Source organism: Bufo gargarizans, chromosome 5, assembly GCF_014858855.1.
Source record: "Bufo gargarizans isolate SCDJY-AF-19 chromosome 5, ASM1485885v1, whole genome shotgun sequence".
Lineage (NCBI taxonomy): Eukaryota > Metazoa > Chordata > Amphibia > Anura > Bufonidae > Bufo > Bufo gargarizans.
In genome coordinates this window covers 423285419-423304220 of record NC_058084.1, presented here as the reverse complement: position 1 = coordinate 423304220, position 18802 = coordinate 423285419, and the positions used below count along the sequence as shown (strand labels likewise).

Genomic DNA, 18802 nt, shown 5'->3' with positions numbered 1-18802 from the left:
TTGGAATTTAATCCGGATTAAATTCCATCACTTTGGACGTGCTGTCTCCTGTTTTTTATTTTTTCATCTCTTGTTATATACGCTGGATTGGGGGTATTTTTACCAACCCCCTGGAGACGTGCACCCACCACACTGTTACCAAGGAGTGCTGTCCATCCCTATTTTTTTGCTAATTGGCTCTTGACTATGTCTTCTGTCTTCTGTAGTCCCTAGGCAGAGGACACACAGGGGATAAAGTCTTCACAACATACCCAATAGGCCTCAATTGAAAGAGCTGCCTGCTCCTTGCTTTAGATTTTTCTTTCAACTCTCTTGGTTAGTTCTCGTCCAGAGGGGTGAGCCATGAGTTTTGTTCAGTTTGCCTGTCTTCTAGATCTGACAAGCCCTTAAAGGGAACCTGTCATGTTGAACATGATGTCTGAGATTCGGGCACCATATTATAGAGCAAGAGGAGCTGAGCAAATTGATATATAGTTTAATCAGAAAAGATTCAGGAAGACTTGTAATTATTTAAATTCCTGCTCACTCTGGAGATTGAAGTCAAGGAGGCAGTCCTATCAGTGATTGACAGCTGTCTCTGTATACACTGGTAGGACCACCTTCTTGACTTCAAAGTCCAGAATGAGCAGGGATTAAAATCAATAAATTACAAGTTTTACTTAATATTTTTGCATAAATCTATATATCAATCTGCTCAGCTCATCCTGCTCTATAACGTTCTGTCTGTTGTTTACATTGCATTTTCGTGGTGATAGTTTCCCTTTAAGACACACGCAGTAGAAAGGATTCCCCCCATGAGGGTGGCAACAGGATTCTCTCACTTCCAGTCAGTCACTAGAGCCTGCAGACACGGCTCTCTGTGGCTGACTGAGGGTGAGAAAAGCACCCCCGGATACCCGCAGCTCACCTTCCGGTCTGAAAGTTCTTTACCCACTTTTTTTGCCGGCGATGGGGCGTAGCTTAACAGAGCGGGGGCGTGCCTTAACAGAGTATGGTCAAAGACGGGGCATGCTTTAGAAGTTTGGGGGTGTGGCCAGTGAGGTCCGGCTTTCTGGGGTGAAGCCAGTGGCCACCCTAGTCAAAGCACTCAGCTCAGCTCTGTGCCCCTTTGGTTCTGTTTGGCCATCCTTGGTGTACAGACTCATAGGGGGAGATTTATTAGAGATCGCTATTTTACACTGGTATTTAAAATCTCCTGCTCTGCCGGATGAAACTTTTAGTTTATGATGAGGAACAGGCCTTCTCTGTCTTTATTTGCTCCTAAAAACAGATAAAGATAACAGTTGGACCTGCGCACTCCCCACCCTACAACTTTTCTGGGTAGATGCGTCAAAGTTTTTCACAAGTGGCATTCCAAAAGTCACAAACACGGTACTTGCAACTTTTTTTTACGCCACAAAAAGTGAAATGCAGAGAAGATAATCTCACTGATAGACTTTCTCCGAGACTGTACACTGCTCTCCAAGAAGAGAGCTTCTACTCCTTCCTTTTTTTAGTGATTGTTGTGGGTCTCATCACCAAGATCCTCACCTATCAAAGCTTCTGATATGTCACTATGACGTATCAGACAGTTTCAGAACTGAGGAGTACCCTCTAAGTTAAGAGTTGTTCTGAGAAACGAATCCTTGTGGTCTATCACAGTTTTTGTCTATGACATTTCTGAAACAATTAGGGTCAGATTGGTCCATCAGAGTACCAGTGGGCTGATACTATGTCACAAAAATGAGCCACAATGGTCCTGTTAACAATAACCCCATTTGCCGCTGACTTTGGAGCTAATGACTTGCCATTTCAGTATATTGTTTATGTACTTATTAATACATTGACCAAAAATATAAACGCAGCACTTTCGGTTTTGCTCCCATTTTGCATGAGCTGAACTCAAAGATCTGAAACATTTTCTACATACACAAAAGACCAATTACTCACAAATCTGTCTAAGGCCTCTTTCACACTTTTATAAGTATTTTTAACCCAGTGTACACAGGGTATACTGTTTAATAAATTTTTTAACCATACATCTCGGTCCCACGTGAATTCCCAATGTTCTGAGTGCCGGTTCTATTCCATATTCATATATCAATCAGAACTAGGGGTGTTTCTTTGAACCTGTGCACCGATCGTGATAAACCTGAGTGAGCCACCTGCTTAGTATCCATTACTCTTTCACACTACCGTATAGCTATTTCAGTGTTTTGCGGTCCGTTTTTCACGGATCAGTTGTTTCGTTTTTTTTTGTTTCCGTTCCATTTTTCCATTCCGTTTTTCCGTTTGACATATACAGTAATTACATAGAAAAAATTGGGCTGGGCATAAAATCTTCAATAGATGGTTCCGCAAAAACGGAACGGATACGGATGCATTTCCACGGAACGTGATTTGCGGGCAATAATAGGACATGTTCTATCTTTCAACGGAACGGAAAAACGGAAATACGGAAACGGAATGCATACGGAGTAAATTCTGTTTTTTTGCGGAACCATTGAAATGAATGGAACGCAAAAAACGGCCCGCAAAACAGAAAAGAAAAAAGGTAGTGTGAAAGAGGCCTAAATCTGTGTTAGTAAGCACTTCTCCTTTGCCGAGATAATACATCCAACCTCACAGGTGTGGCATATCAAGGTGCTGATTAGACAGTATGTATATTGCACAGGTGTGCCTTAGACTGCCCACAATAACACTCTGAAATGTGCAGTTTCATCACACAGCACAATGCCACAGATATCGCAAAGTTTGAGGGAGCATGCAATTGGCATGCTGACTGCAGGAATGTCTACCAGAGCTGTTGCCCGTGCAATGAATGTTCATTTCTCTACCATAAGCCATCTTCAGAGAATTTGGCAGTACATCCAACCTGCCTCACAATCGCAAACCACGTGTAACCACCCCAGCCCAGGACCTCCACATCCAGAATGTTCACCTCCATGATCGTCTGAGACCAGCCACCCGGCCAGCTGCAGCAACAATCGGTTTGCATAACCAAAGAATTTCTGCACAAACTATCGGAAACCGTCTCAGGGAAGCTCATCTGCATGCTCGTCGTCCTCATCTGGGTCTGGACCTGACTGCAGTTCGTCGTCATAAGTGGACAAATGCTCACATTCGATGGCATCTGGCACATTGGGGAGGCATTCTGTTCACGGATGAGTCCCGGTTTTCCCTGTTCAGGGCAGATGGCAGATAGCGTGTGTGGCGTCGTGTGGGTGAGCGATTTGCTGACGTCAACGTTGTGGATCGAGTGGCCCATGGTGGCGGTGAGGTTATGGTATGGGCAGGCGTATGTTATGGACAACGAACACAGGTGTATTTTATTGATGGTATTTTGAATGCACAGAGATACCGTGACGAGATCCTGAGGCCCATTGTTGTGCCATTCATCCACGACCATCGGCTCATGTTACAGCATGATAATGCACGGCTCCATATTGCAAGGATCTGTACACAATTCCTGGAAGCTGAAAACATCCCAGTTCTTGCATGGCCAGCATACTCACCGGACATTTCACCCATTGAGCATGTTTGGGAAGCTCTGGATCAGCGTATACGACAGCGTGTTCCAGTTCCTGCCAATATTCTGCAACTTCGCACAGATATTGAAGAGGAGTGGACCAACATTCCACAGGCCACAATCAACAACCTGATCAACTCTATGCGACAGAGATGTGTTACACCGCGTGAGGCAAATGGTGGCCACACCAGATATTGACTGGTTTTCTGCCCCCCAGTAAGGCAAAACTGTGCACATTTCAGTGTCCTTTTATTGTGGGCAGTCTAAGGCACCTGTGCAATATTCATGCTGTCTATTCAGCACCTTGATATGCCACACCTGTGAGGTGGGATGGATTATCTCGGCAAATGAGAAGTGCTCAATAACACAGATTTAAACAGATCTGCTGTCCCATAGACCTACAGCAGCAGAGCAGGAAGGGAGATGGCACGTGCACCTCCCTAGTAGTGCCTGCCAAGTATATATATAATGATCTCCTTCCCCCCATCCCTGGTCCCCCCAGCAGTGTGGCCATCTTGTATAACAAAAAAACAACAACAAAAAACCTCGCCTCCCTCCCGATGCAGACCACAGTTTTATCTGTGGCTTGTGTTGCTGCGTCCTGATGCATGCGGTCCCAATTACATCACCACTCCTGCTCCGGGTCTCACGTGATGACGTCATCATACGAGACCCAGAGCAGGAGGTTGCAGTGATGTCATTTTGGCTTCTTGCTCTGTTCTAACGCCTCACAGGCTTGAGGCCTAGCGGTCTGAGGCTTGTGAAGTTGGACCACCATGAGTGTGTTCCTCTTTATGGGTAGCGAAGTGGCACCCTAGGCAGATGACTACCCTCCCCTATCCATTATCCCGGCCCTAATTCAGAGCACATTACTGCAGGAGAGGACTATAACTCCCAGCATGTCTATAATTTAATATCAGAGCACATTACAGGGGGACATATAAGAAGATGGGACTACAACTCCCAGCATGTCCAAGCCGTTATTATGTAATATCAGAGTACATTACAAGAGGAGGTATAAGAGAAGACTACAACTCCCAGCATGCCCAAGCAGTTATTATGTAATATCAGAGTACATTATAAGAGGAGGTATACAACTCCCACCATTCCCAGGGTGTTGTAATGTAAGCTGGTATTATATAATAATGGCCTTGAGATGCTGAGTGTTGTAGTCCTCTCCTCTTATACCTCCTCTCGTAATGTACTATGATATTACATAACAAGCTGGACATGCTGGGTGTTCTAGTCCTCTCCTCATACCTCCTCTTGTAATGTACTCTGATATTACATAACAGGAGGTATAAGAGGAGAGGCCTACAACTCCCAGCATTTCCCTGGTACTTACATTGAATCCATATTCCATCACATGCATGGCTGGTCTTCATTACTTTACTGCACTGTTGAGCTCCGCCTCCTGTTCTGGTCACATGATGGTGAGGTCATCGCAGGTCCTTCATCCCCTCTTCTCTGCTGAGCTCCCCCTCCTGCATCTGACATTATTGCAGGTCCTGTCAGCACTGTGGTAATGACTTGTGTTATGTGAGGGAGGGGACCTTACACTGTTCAGCTGTCTGCACTGAAGCAGGAGGCCCCTTAGATATCGAGGGTCCTGGGCAATTTCCCGGTTTGCCCCCAGTCCCCCCCCCCAACGCCGGCCCTGAATATATTGATAATATGTATTTTGTGTGCAAAGATAACAATGTTAAAGAGGTTCTCTCACTTCAGCAAGCAAGTGGCATTTATAATGTAGAGAAAGTTAATACAAGACACTAATGTATTGTGATTAGAGATGAGCGAATTTATGAAAAGTTCGATTCGGTTGATTCGCCGAATTTTACAAAATAAAATTGCTTCGTTGCGAATTACTTTGTCACAAAGTGCATTTTTTGTAAGTAGCGGGTGCAATGACAGGGAGCAGCGATAGCGCCGCCCCCCCATCATTGTACCCCACAGATGCCATGTTCATACATGATCGCGGCATCTGCATGTAAAAACTGTGTGAAATTAAAATAATTTTTTTGGTTTTTAAACTTACCTCCTCTATTTGCTCGAGACGGGCTGGCCCCCGCCATCTTGCTTGAAGATCTGGAGTAAAAATTTGTGCGGCACGAGATTACGTCATCACGCACGGGATTTCGGCCGAGATCTTCAATCAAATGGAGGCGTTAAGTATTAATTATATATTTTTTTTACACTATTTCAGGTTAAATCGATTCGCTAACACAAAGCATGAGGAAATTCAGCTTCAAGGCGAATCGAATTTATCCTGAAATTCGGATCGAATTCCACTTCGTGGGATTCGATTCGCTCATCTCTAATCGTGATTGTCCATATTGCTTCCTATGCTGGCTGGACCCATTTTTCCATTACATTTTACGCTGCTCATTCACATGGTTACGACCACCCAGCAATCCATCAGTAGTGGTCGTGCTTGCACAATATATATTTAAAAGTGCCTGCCTCTCTGGTGGCCGGAGCCGTGGGAGCTCAGCTCACATAGGCTGGTACTTTTTTCTATAGTGTGCAAGCACTACCACCACTGATGGATTACAGGGTGGCCGTAGCCATGGAAACGAGCAATGTATAATGTGATGGAAAAATGAATCCAGCCAGCAAAGGAGACAATATGGACAATCACAATACATTAGCAAGTGCCTTGTATTAACTTCCTCTTCATGATAAATGATATTTGCTGAAGTGACAACCCCTTTAAGCATGAAATTAGAACTGATTATGATCTTGCCAAAAGAGGTGAGTTTTTGGGTCGAGTTTGATGGCTTAGTTCTGGAATAACGTCCTGTAGACCATGAGGATAACTTCCTATCTCCAGCTAGTATTAAACCAGCTTACTCATGCGTCTTGGAAATTGTAGCTCCATGGTAAAGGACACCGTATATGCGTCTGATTTTGTCAGCAGGTAACTAGAGTGCTTTTACTGAAACTGCAGTTTGTAATCACTTGATCCTGTATTTTCTGACCTGCGTAATTTCAATTTCTTTGTCCAGATGGAATATCCTGGGGTTACAGGGTGCTCTCCTTAGTCACTTCATCGAGCCTGTTTACGTGCACAGCATTATCGTCGGCAGCCTACACCACACAGGCCACCTGTCCAGGGTAATGAGCCACAGAATAGAAGAGATTGGTAAATTGCCAGCACCGTATCGGCATAATCATCCTCTCCTTAGCGGTAAGCAAATGCCTTTCTTGTAGACAAATAACATTGTTCCCTTCCGTTCTTCTAAACCATAGTAATTGTGCAAGAAGCCTGCGTGAAGGTTAATCAAGGTCAAGCAGCTACAAGCCTTTCCTTATTATGTGTTATTTACTGAAGACCCCGCTCACCTTGACTTCCATTCCTTGTAGGTTAATGTCTTTTGAATTGGATATATGTACTTCTTTCCAAGCATGTATTTTCAATTAATACAGATAATTTGCACGTATAATATGCTGAAATACATTACAGAGAATAATTATACCTTCCTAGAATATGCAATGTGATCATATTGTAATTTGTATTAAGATCCTTAAAGGGGATATCCCATGATTAATGTAAAAAATTAAAATCAAACATCATATAGTACATGACAGTCTCTTTCTAATGCACAGAACCAGCCCTGTGTCTCACATCGATCAACAGCACTCTCTATTCATTGCTCCAATTGCTCTGCCAGTTTTATCTCAAGCTGACAGATCGGAAGGCGTGCCCTTTCTCAGGTGTCATGTCCTTTCTGCTGCAGCTGAAGGATGGAACTGAGCATGTGCGTCCACCTCAGTGAGGTAGACAGAGAAACTAGAAATAGAACAAACAGCAGGTGGCGCTATACAGATCGATGTCATGGAATACCTCAGTGTCTATACTAAAATTATTCAGATAAAGGTGCTGGTATGAAAACTGTAGATATTTTTCACAGGACAACTGCTGTAAGGAATATACAAAGCGTTGCTGGTCACTGACACATTGACTAAGACCCATTGACATGTATGAAACAAAATATATTTTAGTTTGTGAGAATAAATGACTCTTTACTGATCCTCAGCTCTGTTCATAAGGTGATTACTAAAAATAAAAATCCATTTGTATCAGTGACATAGGAAATAGTGCTGCCATCTAGTACAGGTGCGAGCTCTGCCAACTTCTGGAATCAGTCAGTGCACAGGAATTGAGTCGTATTGTTTATGACATCCAGTTAAAGTGCCATTTCTACAAAGCGAGTTCTTGTAAAATGGGGCATTGAGAATGTACCGTATTTCTCGCCCTATAAGACGCACCTAGGTTTTAGAGGAGGACAATAAGAAAAAAAATATTCTGAACCAAAAGGTGTGCTTTTGGTGGGTTTTGAACTAATAGTGGTCTGTGGATGACACTATTGTGGGGGATCTGTGGATGACACTATTATGGGGGATCTGTGGATGACGCACTGTTATGGGGGATCTGTGGATGGCACTGTTATGGGGGATCTGTGGATGACACTGTTATAGGGGATCTGTGGATGACACTGTTATGGGGGATCTGTGGATGGCACTGTTATGGAGGATCTGTGGATGGCACTGTTATGGGGGATCTGTGGATGCCACTGTTATGGGGGAGATCTGTGCATGACACTTATATAGCATCTTATGCTATATATGTGTCATCCACAGATTCCCCCCACACACATAACAGTGTCATCCACAGACCCCCCCCCCCTCCACATAACAGTGTCCCTGTGTAAAATAGTGAATGACCCACAATACAGGGGGTGGGGGCCCGGCCAGCTTCTGCTGTTGTAATGGCAGCGGGGGACCGGTGCAGTCACTGTATTCTATTACACCGGGCCCTGCTCACTGTAGTATTAATAGGTAACGGGTAGGCATGGGTGCTGTTTTAAACTATAGTAATCCTCTGCAGCATAGAGAAATCCATAGAGCATGGTACTCACTTGAAACTCCTGTAGGTAGGCAGGCCGGGCGGGCGGCAGCAGCGTAACATCATTCACTACATCACGCACTTGCTCCTCCCACTTTATGAATGAAACAGACCCTCCCCATAACAGTGTCATCCACAGATCCCCCCATGACAGTGCCATACACATACACAGACATTACGCTGCTTCCTTCTGCCCGTGAGTACCGTACTACATCGTCTCTATGCTGCAGAGGATTACTATAGTTTAAAACAGCGCCCATGCCGACACGTGACCTATTATTACTACAGTGAGCGGGGCCTGGTGTAATAGAATACAGTGACTGCCATTACAACACCAGATGCCGGCCCCCAGACCCTCCTCCCTCCCTGCTGATACACCGCCGGCCGAGCTGTGCAGCATCGCGGTCGGCGATGTATCAGTGTAAATGGCAGTATTCACCCTATAAGACGCAACGGCCAGGAAAGTGTGTTTTATAGGCGAAGTATAAAGATGAAGTAGTGTTGAAAAATCGTCCTGTAAACACTGGGCCAGATTAATTCTGTTTTCGTTTAGAGTCACATTACCGTTTCATTTTCCGTTCTTCTGATCCGTATATGGCCACCTTTAGGGCCCATGCACATAACTGTATGTATTTTTTGGTCCGCAAAACACAAATCTGCAAAAAAATAAGGATGATGGCCGTGTGACATCTGTAGTGGATACTTTCTGTAGTGGATACTTTTTTTTGCTGATCCATTGTAACAATACCTATCGTTGTCCACAAAATAGACAAGAATAGGACATGTTCTATCTTTTTTGAGGAACAGACATACGGAAGCGGAATGCACGCAGATTCATATATATATATATATATTTTTTATATTTTTTATTTTTTTTGAAGACCTATTGAAGTGAATGGTTCCACATATGGTCTGCAAAAAAAAAAATATGTTTGCGTGCATGAGTCCTTAGGCTGTGACTTCCATAGCTAGTGGTTTGTTGAGCAATCATTGCCTGTAGGTTGAGCCAGACCAGGAAGTGGAGACCGGCAAGGACCTGATAAGAAATTCTTCATACAGTTACAGCCTCAGAAGGACATATTAAAGGACATACTGTATAGCAAGCTTTGAAGGATAGGCATATTCAGTGAACATGGGCTTCTAAAGAATTCAGTAATGGTTCATGCACACAACCATATTATGACTCCATGTTGTATGGAGCACAGGGCTGTCATAGAGGTTAATACTGTACCTTTCTGCATTTACCTCTGATTTCATGCATACAGTAGGTATATGAAGAGGGTTTTTTTGTCCTGTAGGAATCTGAAAAACGGTGGCATGTTCCACTAGCGTTAAAGGGGTTTTCCAAGTGTTTTTTACCGATGACCTATTATCAGCACCTGATCGGTGGGGATCAGACACCCAGGACCCCGCCAATCAGCTGTTTGAGAAGGCACAGGTGCTTGCAGCTTTTCCTTCACGTTGATCGGTCACATGGCCTAAGTGCTCAGCCCCATAGAAGTGAATGGGGCTGAGCTGGGATACCAAACACCGCCACTATACAATGTACGGCGCTGTGCTTGTTGAGCAGAGAGAAGGATGCTGCACTACTACCAGCACCGGTCCTTTCTCAAACAGCTGATCAGCAGGGGTCCTGGGTATTGGACCCCCGCAGATAAGATACTGATGACCTATCCCGATAGGTCATCAGTTAAAAACACATGGAAAAGCACTTTTATGTACAGAGTTATTCTACCTTAGAAGCATTGCTCTATAAATACCATGTCTGTCAGAGTCTTTACTGCAATGCATGGAGGCTGAGCGTTTGCATGAGCCGTATCAGTCAGAAGCTTATCATGTCCTAATTAAACACAATTAGTTATGCTACTCCAAGATAGTCTCACAAATGACCTAGATAGAATTATTTTAATTAGCTAATTGTATGTGAAACCTATCTGGATACGTGATACCATGATTTCTAACAGGCTAATAATTAGTTAAAGGGGCTGCCATGGCTTTTACTATTGATGACCTATCCTCAGGATAGGTTATCGCTGATCTGATACTGATGACCCCTTTAATATCTACTCTGAGCCAAATATTCAGTAGCACAGAGGTGTCCATGTTTTATATATTTACAGATGAGTCCTTCCTTTCCTTTTCTCTTGGCTCAAGATATCCCAAAATGAGTGGTGCAAGATGACTAGCTTTGTTAAAAACAAAAACAAAACTTTAGCAGTTCTCAAAACACTGAACAGAGTAACTCAAAAGTGATTTTTTTTTTTTTTCAAAGCCGGTCACCACTCATCAGGGAATAGTGGACATGGAGCAATGCTATCACCTTCCCAATGACATGAGCCAACAATCTCATGGCTATAGGTGATGGAAGTCTGTCCTCTGGGAAATATAGATCCAACGGGTGACATTTATATCTGTCCCATCCTTTTTATCCTAGAAATAAGTAATTCAAGAGGACTCTTGTCACTACAAGTGCTTGTACTCTGCTATTTGCGGCAGTCCCGTAGAGTTGAATGGAGTCACAGACATGCATGTGCGTCTGCTGTTCTAGGCAAACAAGGAGCATGGGTCCCCGTTCTTGTGATCTGCAGGGCCCCAGTAGTTGGTTCCCCCATTGATCCTACTCTTATCCTCTATCCCAGGCATCCTCAAAACTGCGGCCCTCCAGCTGTTGCAAAACTACAACTCCCAGCTTGCCCAAACAGCCTACAGGTATCAGCCTACAGCAGGGCATTGTGGGAGTTGTAGTTTTACAACAGCTGGAGGGCCGCAGTTTGAGGATGCCTGCTCCATCCTGTCAGTAGAAGATAAGTCATAATGGGACAATTAGTTTAATCCAGGAATATATTCAGATTGCAAAATTTGAAGTTGAGAAAGAATGATATAATTTATCAAGCATAATATTCTTTATTTGTATAGAGCCAAAATATTCTGCAGCGCTCTACAATCAGAGGGTTTATGTACAAACAGAGTCATAAATAACATAGCAACAAACTAGTCAACAATTAAAACAATAGGACTCTGAGGGCCCTCCTCACAAGAGCTTACAATCTATGAGGATATGGGGGTGACACAGAAGGTAACAAGTGCTTGTTTTGCACAATGGTCCAGCCATCTTAACACTATAGGGGAGTAGATATAAAGCTGCATGAGCCATCACCAGCTGATATCTGTGGTGCTTCTGAGTGCGTGGGGTGTGGATATTTAATGATGGATCAGGTTCAGAAGGATGATGCTGAAAGAGATGAGGGTGAATAGTGAAGGGTTAGATCAGGGGATGCCATAGGCCTGTGATGGCTAACCTCCTGCACTCCAGCTGTGGTAAAACTACAACTCCCAAGATGTACACTTGCTTGGCTGTTCTCAGAGCTCAATAGAAATGAATGGAGCATGCTGGGAGTTGTAGTTTCACCAGAGCTGGAGTGCCAAAGGTTAGCCATCATTGCCATAGGCTAACCTAAAAGGATGTGTGTAACGGATCTCCTGGCACCCCGACTGGGTACCTCAGTTGATGGATGCTACTAGTGCTTCCCGAGGACTCCAAGCACTCCGCTCTATACTGTAACCACCACAGGAACATGGAACAGCTCTTACAAGAGCTAGGGGTTATAGCCAGGGGAATATACAGTGAATAGCAATCCCCACACACATGAGACAAGGCTCTATGTTGAAGGCAAAGCAGGAACTCTTTAATGGGTTATTTTTCAGCCTTTTATGCAGGTCTCCTAGCAAGGGACACTCCCCCTGGGGATCTTGTAGAAGACTGTGACAGTTTATATATTAGCCAATCACATGCATTTACAGTATTGAAACCTTCCCAGCAATTGTACACAAAACCCCCTTCCCTCTCTCTGTAACGCAATCAACAAAATACAATGGGCATTGTCTTTGACGCAATCAATAAAATACAATTACCAAAACACAATAGGCTCTGCCTGTGATACAATTACCAACATAATGGGCTAACTTAATCACTCACAGGCAGAAAACACACATTTTTCCCAAAACACAGAAAACACCTCAAAATCCCACATATCCAAAAATCACAAAGATCCGAGCAAGGGTTTCCCCAATTCCATGGAAGTCACATTGGAGGCCTGTCTTCTCCTTCAAAGTTAGTATATGGGCCATAATCCTGAGGCAAGAGGTTGGTAAACAGGCCCCTCCAAAACCCAGTGGTGAGGTTATTTTCACCACAATGTGTTTTTAGGGACCGTCTAAATCTGTGGATGCTGTGATTTAGCCTAATTTCTTGGGGTAGGGCATTCCAGACAATTGGTGCAGCTCAGGAGAAGTCTTGAAGGCGGGAGTGAGAGGCTCGGATTACGGTGGATGTTAGTTGTAAGTCATTAGCTGAACGGAGAGCACGGGTTGGGTGGTAGACGGAGATGAGGGGGGAGATGTAGGAGTGCAGCACTTTGGAGAGCTTTGTGGGTGAAAATAAGGACTTTAAATTCAATCCTATACTGTATGAGCAATCACTGCAATGACTGGCAGAGGGCAGAGGCATCGGAGTAGATAGATTAGAATGGTAGATCAGCCTGGCTGCTGCATTAAGGATAGATTGGAGAGGGGAAGGTCTGGGGAGGGTTCTCTAAAATGAGAATTTTTACTCCTCCCCTCTAGGTGTGATTTTGCTTTTCTTTGAGAAAACATGGTCAATAAAACAAAATTTTTTTTGTAATACTTCCAGTTGCTATGATTTGGACATACAGTAGGTAAAAATATATATCATGAACAATAATAGAGAATTTCTATAAAATGTATATTTCTTGGTGAGCACTACCAATGCATTAGTGCCTCTTCTCCAATGAAATAGTACTTACACCCTCCTTCTAGAGCCCTTTTGACCATAATTACCATATCTTTACTCTGTTCAAACCAATTAACCCCCTGGTGCTTTTCTCAACTAATGTGTAGAAAGTATAGTCACATTCAGAATAATTCAGATAAATGACTGAGATGTATGTCCCATATTATTCCATACTCTATGCCGTGATATTATATACATACAAATGACCCCTGGGTTTCTCCGAAAAAAAATACAAATCCACACGCATGTGACATGTCAGATTTCTGTTGCAGAAATGTTACATCTGAAAAGGTTTGTAAAGAACCCATGCAAAATCTGCAGAAACAAAAAAAAAAAAAAAAAGCTGTACGGGAGCTGACAGCTACTATGGTTGTACCGACACGTAATACAGCTGTGTGCGTGAAATACATGGGTTACTGCTTTGAAATAACAGAGGCTTGAGATGAGCTTTCACACATACAGACGTGGACAAAATTGTTGGTACCCTTTGGTCAATGAAAGAAAAAGTCACAATGGTCACAGAAATAACTTTAATCTGACAAAAGTAATAATAAATTAAAATTCTATAAATGTTAACCAATGAAAGTCAGACATTGTTTTTCAACCATGCTTCAACAGAATTATGTAAAAAAATAAACTCATGAAACAGGCATGGACAAAAATGATGGTACCCCTAACTTAATATTTTGTTGCGCAACCTTTTGAGGCAATCACTGCAATCAAACGCTTCCTGTAACTGTCAATGAGACATCTGCACCTCTCAGCAGGTATTTTGGCCCACTCCTCATGAGCAAACTGCTCCAGTTGTGTCCGGTTTGAAGGGTGCCTTTTCCAGACTGCATGTTTCAGCTCCTTCCAAAGATGCTCAATAGGATTGAGGTCAGGGCTCATAGAAGGCCACTTTAGAATAGTCCAATTTTTTCCTCTTAGCCATTCTTGGGTGTTTTTAGCGGTGTGTTTTGGGTCATTGTCCTGTTGCAAGACCCATGACCTGCGACTGAGACCAAGCTTTCTGACACTGGCTAGTACATTTCTCTCTAGAATTCCTTGATAGTCTTGAGATTTCATTGTACCCTGCACAGATTCAAGACACCCTGTGCCAGACGCAGCAAAGCAGCCCCAGAACATAACAGAGCCTCCTCCATGTTTCACAGTAGGGACAGTGTTCTTTTCTTGATATGCTTCATTTTTTCGTCTGTGAACATACAGCTGATGTGCCTTGGCAAAAACTTCGATTTTTGTCTCATCTGTCCACAGGACATTCTCCCAGAAGCTTTGTGGCTTGTCAACATGTAGTTTGGCATATTCCAGTCTTGCTTTTTTATGATTCGTTTTCAACAATGGTGTCCTCCTTGGTCGTCTCCCATGTAGTCCACTTTGGCTCAAACAACGACGGATGGTGCGATCTGACACTGATGTTCCTTGAGCATGAAGTTCACCTTGAATCTCTTTAGAAGTCTTTCTAGGCTCTTTTGTTACCATTCGGATTATCCGTCTCTTAGATTTGTCATCAATTTTCCTCCTGCGGCCACGTCCAGGGAGGTTGGCTACAGTCCCATGGATCTTAAACTTATGAATAATATGTGCAACTGTACTCACAGGAACATCTAGTTGCTTGGAGATGGTCTTATAGCCTTTACCTTTAACATGCTTGTCTATAATTTTCTTTCTGATCTCTTGAGACAGCTCTTTCCTTTGCTTCCTCTGGTCCATGTCGAGTGTGGTACACACCATATCACCAAACAACACAGTGATTACCTGGAGCCATATATATAGGCCCAATGGCTGATTACAAGGTTGTAGACACCTGTGATGCTAATTAGTGGACACACCTTGAATTAACATGTCCCTTTGGTCACATTATGTTCTGTGTTTTCTAGGGGTACCATCATTTTTGTCCATGCCTGTTTCATGAGTTTATTTTTTTACATAATTCTGTTGAAGCATGGTTGAAAAACAATGTCTGACTTTCATTGGTTAACATTTATAGAATTTTAATTTATTATTACTTTTGTCAGATTAAAGTTATTTCTGTGACCATTGTGACTTTTTCTTTCATTGACCAAAGGGTACCAACAATTTTGTCCACGTCTGTATAAATTAAGTTTGTATGTTTCCCTCTGTAAGAATTTCCCAGATCCTCTAAACTACATTAAAACATTAACTGGTGTCAAATTAAATCGTTGCACGTGCATTTATTCAATATAATAACATTTTCCACTAAATCTACATTTAAGAGACACTTTTTTTTTTACTCCTAGAAATATTTTTTTTTAACTTAAATATTAAATATTGTCATTCTGTAGAAGGCAGCACAAATAATAAATCCTCCTATACAGATAGGCAATCAATTGTCAGTTTACTGCTGCTGTAAAGGGAATATGTTACCTGACGGGTAATCCTCCTTCGCCATCGCCTAATAGCACTTAGTATCTTATTTCCAGATGTGCCTTTGTTCCAGCAATAGATGTTTTTTATCCTCTGAAAATCCAGTTTATTTGGTATGCAAATGAGCCAGTAAGGTGCCCAGAGGGGCGTCATTCTTGCAGGAAGGAGCCCAGGCACGCCTCCTGCCAAAATGTGTCCACCCACCCCTCCTACATTACATTCAAGCCATAACTCTGCCCCCCATTTCCCTGCTCTCAGCATGAAGGCGTGCTTGGGAACTAGCAGGAGGCGTGCCTGGTCTCCTTCCTGCAAGAGTGACGCCCCTTTGGGCACCTTACTGACTCATTTGCATACTAAATAAACTGGATTTTAAGAAGATAGCAAACATCTTTTGCTGGAACAAAGGCACATCTGGAAATAAGGTACTAAGTGCTATTAGGCCATGTCTTTACTTCAATAGCGATTATCCTGGTGACAGATTTCCTTTAAAGGAACAGGGCGCTATGGATGACACTGTTAAGGGAGCGGAGTGCTGTGGAGGTCACAGTTCAGAGGGCAGGTAGGGTGGCTACTCAGGCCACCCTCAAAGGATGGACTTAAAAACCCGGCCAAGTCCCACAAGGCCACGCCCCTGACTTGGTTAGGCCATGCCCCCTCCCACTCCACAGCCCACGGGGATTGAAAAAATGAAGGTAAAAAACGACTTCTGTCAGCTGCAGGGGTGGGAGGGAGGGTGACTTTTTGAGAGTGAGCTGTTCAAAAGAGCATCCCTGTGTCCATCCAGGCCCTGCGCCGGACGGAGGACAGGGAGTCTGAAAGCCGGACTGTCCTGCCTAAAACTGGACCTCTGACCATCCTAGGGGCAGGCTGCTGTGGAGGTCACAATAAAGGGGACGGTCCACTATAGAGGTCAGTGTTAAGAGGCAGATTGCTGTAGAGGCCACTATTAAGGGGGCGGGGTGTTGTGGAAATCACTGTTAAGGAGACGGGGTACTGTGGAGGTCACTAATAAAGGGGAGGCCGCTGTGGAGGTCACTGTTGAAGGGGCGGATGGCTGTGGAGAGACCTGCAATCACAAAACTCATAGATCACTAGTTGGTAAGTGCTTTAAAAGTAGAAGTTACAGCACTGAATAGCACCCCTGTGAAAGCACTGTTTTCACAAGTTCTCCCCAATGTGCCCCAACAATGCACAAACATTTTTTTTGAAAATTCTAGAGTGAAGTAAGCCTACTAATAGATGTTATAAACTCAGGAGGAATTTATCATTGTCTTTGTGCCTAAATTCTGGTAGAAAAAAGGTTGCAAATTGTGGCACAAGCCACTATTGTAAAAGAAAGCTCAAAAGTTGGTGTAAAGAGGTATCTCACAGTGAAAGAGAACAACCTCGCTAGAGCTACTTTTTTGGAAGTGGCTCCCTATGAGTCTGAGTCCATCTTTTTAGCAAGCATTGGTTCATGACAAGGGTAATAGCTAAGCAAGATATTCATTCATAGACAGCTGTTTCTAGGGATTTGTTCCTCATCAGTACAGAGTAGGATGCTGGCTGGCTGAGTGAAATGCCTTTGATGTAGCTTAAGGGGGGGCTGGCTCTCTTTAAAGGGGTTCTCTGGGAATTTAGAAAATGAAAATACTTGAATATTACTTTATTGTAAATATATTCCCATAAACCTTTCATTATTTAGAATGCCTTATTTTATTTAGGGAGCAATCATTAGGAGAAATAAAATGGCCACCGTCCTATTAATACACACAAAACCTGTCCTAATCATACAGGAGGACATTTTACTTCGCACTGAGGTAAAGAGCTCACTCATTCTCCTCTCCTACTTGTCAGGGATTATGATCCTGAATACAGATTATAAGAACTTTAACAGAATCTCTGTGGGAATGGAGTTCATGAGGATACATGAAGTACAGAGAGGATGGACAGGACAGACTGGGGTCATGGAGACTGCATGCAAGTGCGGCTGCACATTATCCACATCGCCCCCACCCTCCTCTCTGTACTTCATGCCTCCTCATGAATTCCATTTCTACAGAGATTCAGCTGAAGATCATATTAAACTTTATTCAGGATCATAGAAGAAGATGAGGCAGCGCTTTGGATACCTGCTCTGAAGTAGCATGTCCTCCCATGTGATTAGGACAGGTTTTGTGTGTACTAATAGGACAGCGGCCATATTATTTCCCCTGATGATTGCTCCACAGACAAAATGAGCCATTATAACTAATAAAAAGGTATTTGGGAATATATTTATAATAAAGTAATATTTAAGTATTTTAATTTACCTAATTCCCGGAGAACCCCTTTAAGAAGAACTGCTGTATAGGGAGACTTAGTGGCAATGCTTCATGGGAAAATAATATGCAATGAATGTCTCCCAAGGAAAGAGAACCATCTTGCTAGTACCACCTAGTTTGTGGGAAAGTAGTTCAACAGGGGATTTTTTTAAAAAGTCACAAAAAGGTGCTCTCTTACTCCAGTAGACAAAACTGCTATGTTTAAAAGCTTGCCAAATTTACTAAACAATGTGAGACATTTGATAACTTTGGCACAAATTATGTTAACGTGGACTCGAAAAATGGACTTCAAAAATGTACCTAATGATAAATTCCCTTCTTAGACGAAACAGTCTAAAGTTGCACCAGATGTCTCATCCAGCATCAGCCACTGTGATAAATTTGGCACATCTTTAGCTTGCCTACTGTATCGTAAGGGAATATTTTAAGTCAGTTTTGCTTGAGTCTGTGTTGACGTACTTTGTGCATAATTGATCCTAACACTTTTGTCTAAAAATGCTACTCCAGCTTTTTTACACCACCCCTTATTGGAGTGAGTTTATGACCTTTTTGGAACTTTTAAGAAACATACTTTTCTTACAAATCAATTGTGTCAAATGCCATGGATTACAGAAAGAAATCTCATCAAAGACTGCAAAGTTACAAACATTAGTCAATTAAATAAAGCATTAAAAGCTTACAGTGTGAACCAAAGATACTATGGTACATCATCAGTTTGCATGGACAAAAGTAACAAAACAAAAAAATCTAAAACAAGAGAGCTTACTTGAACACAAATAAGAAAAAAAAAAAAAAAAGAATAAAATAAAAATACAAAAACTAACAAAACTAAAAAAATAGGGAAAAACCACCTTCCAGATTAGAAATCAGTAGAAATGAATATAATA

General features: G+C 42.7%; 1 protein-coding gene across 1 annotated transcript in view; it reads left to right on the top strand.

The window, feature by feature from the left end:
- LOC122939488 (double-stranded RNA-specific editase B2-like) overlaps positions 1–18802 on the top strand; it is a 110779-nt gene that overhangs the window by 40938 nt on the left and 51039 nt on the right. The window contains exon 5 of the mRNA XM_044295557.1: positions 6514–6695. Within this exon, the coding sequence (XP_044151492.1) occupies positions 6514–6695 (182 nt within the window). The remainder of the gene's footprint in view (positions 1–6513; positions 6696–18802) is intronic.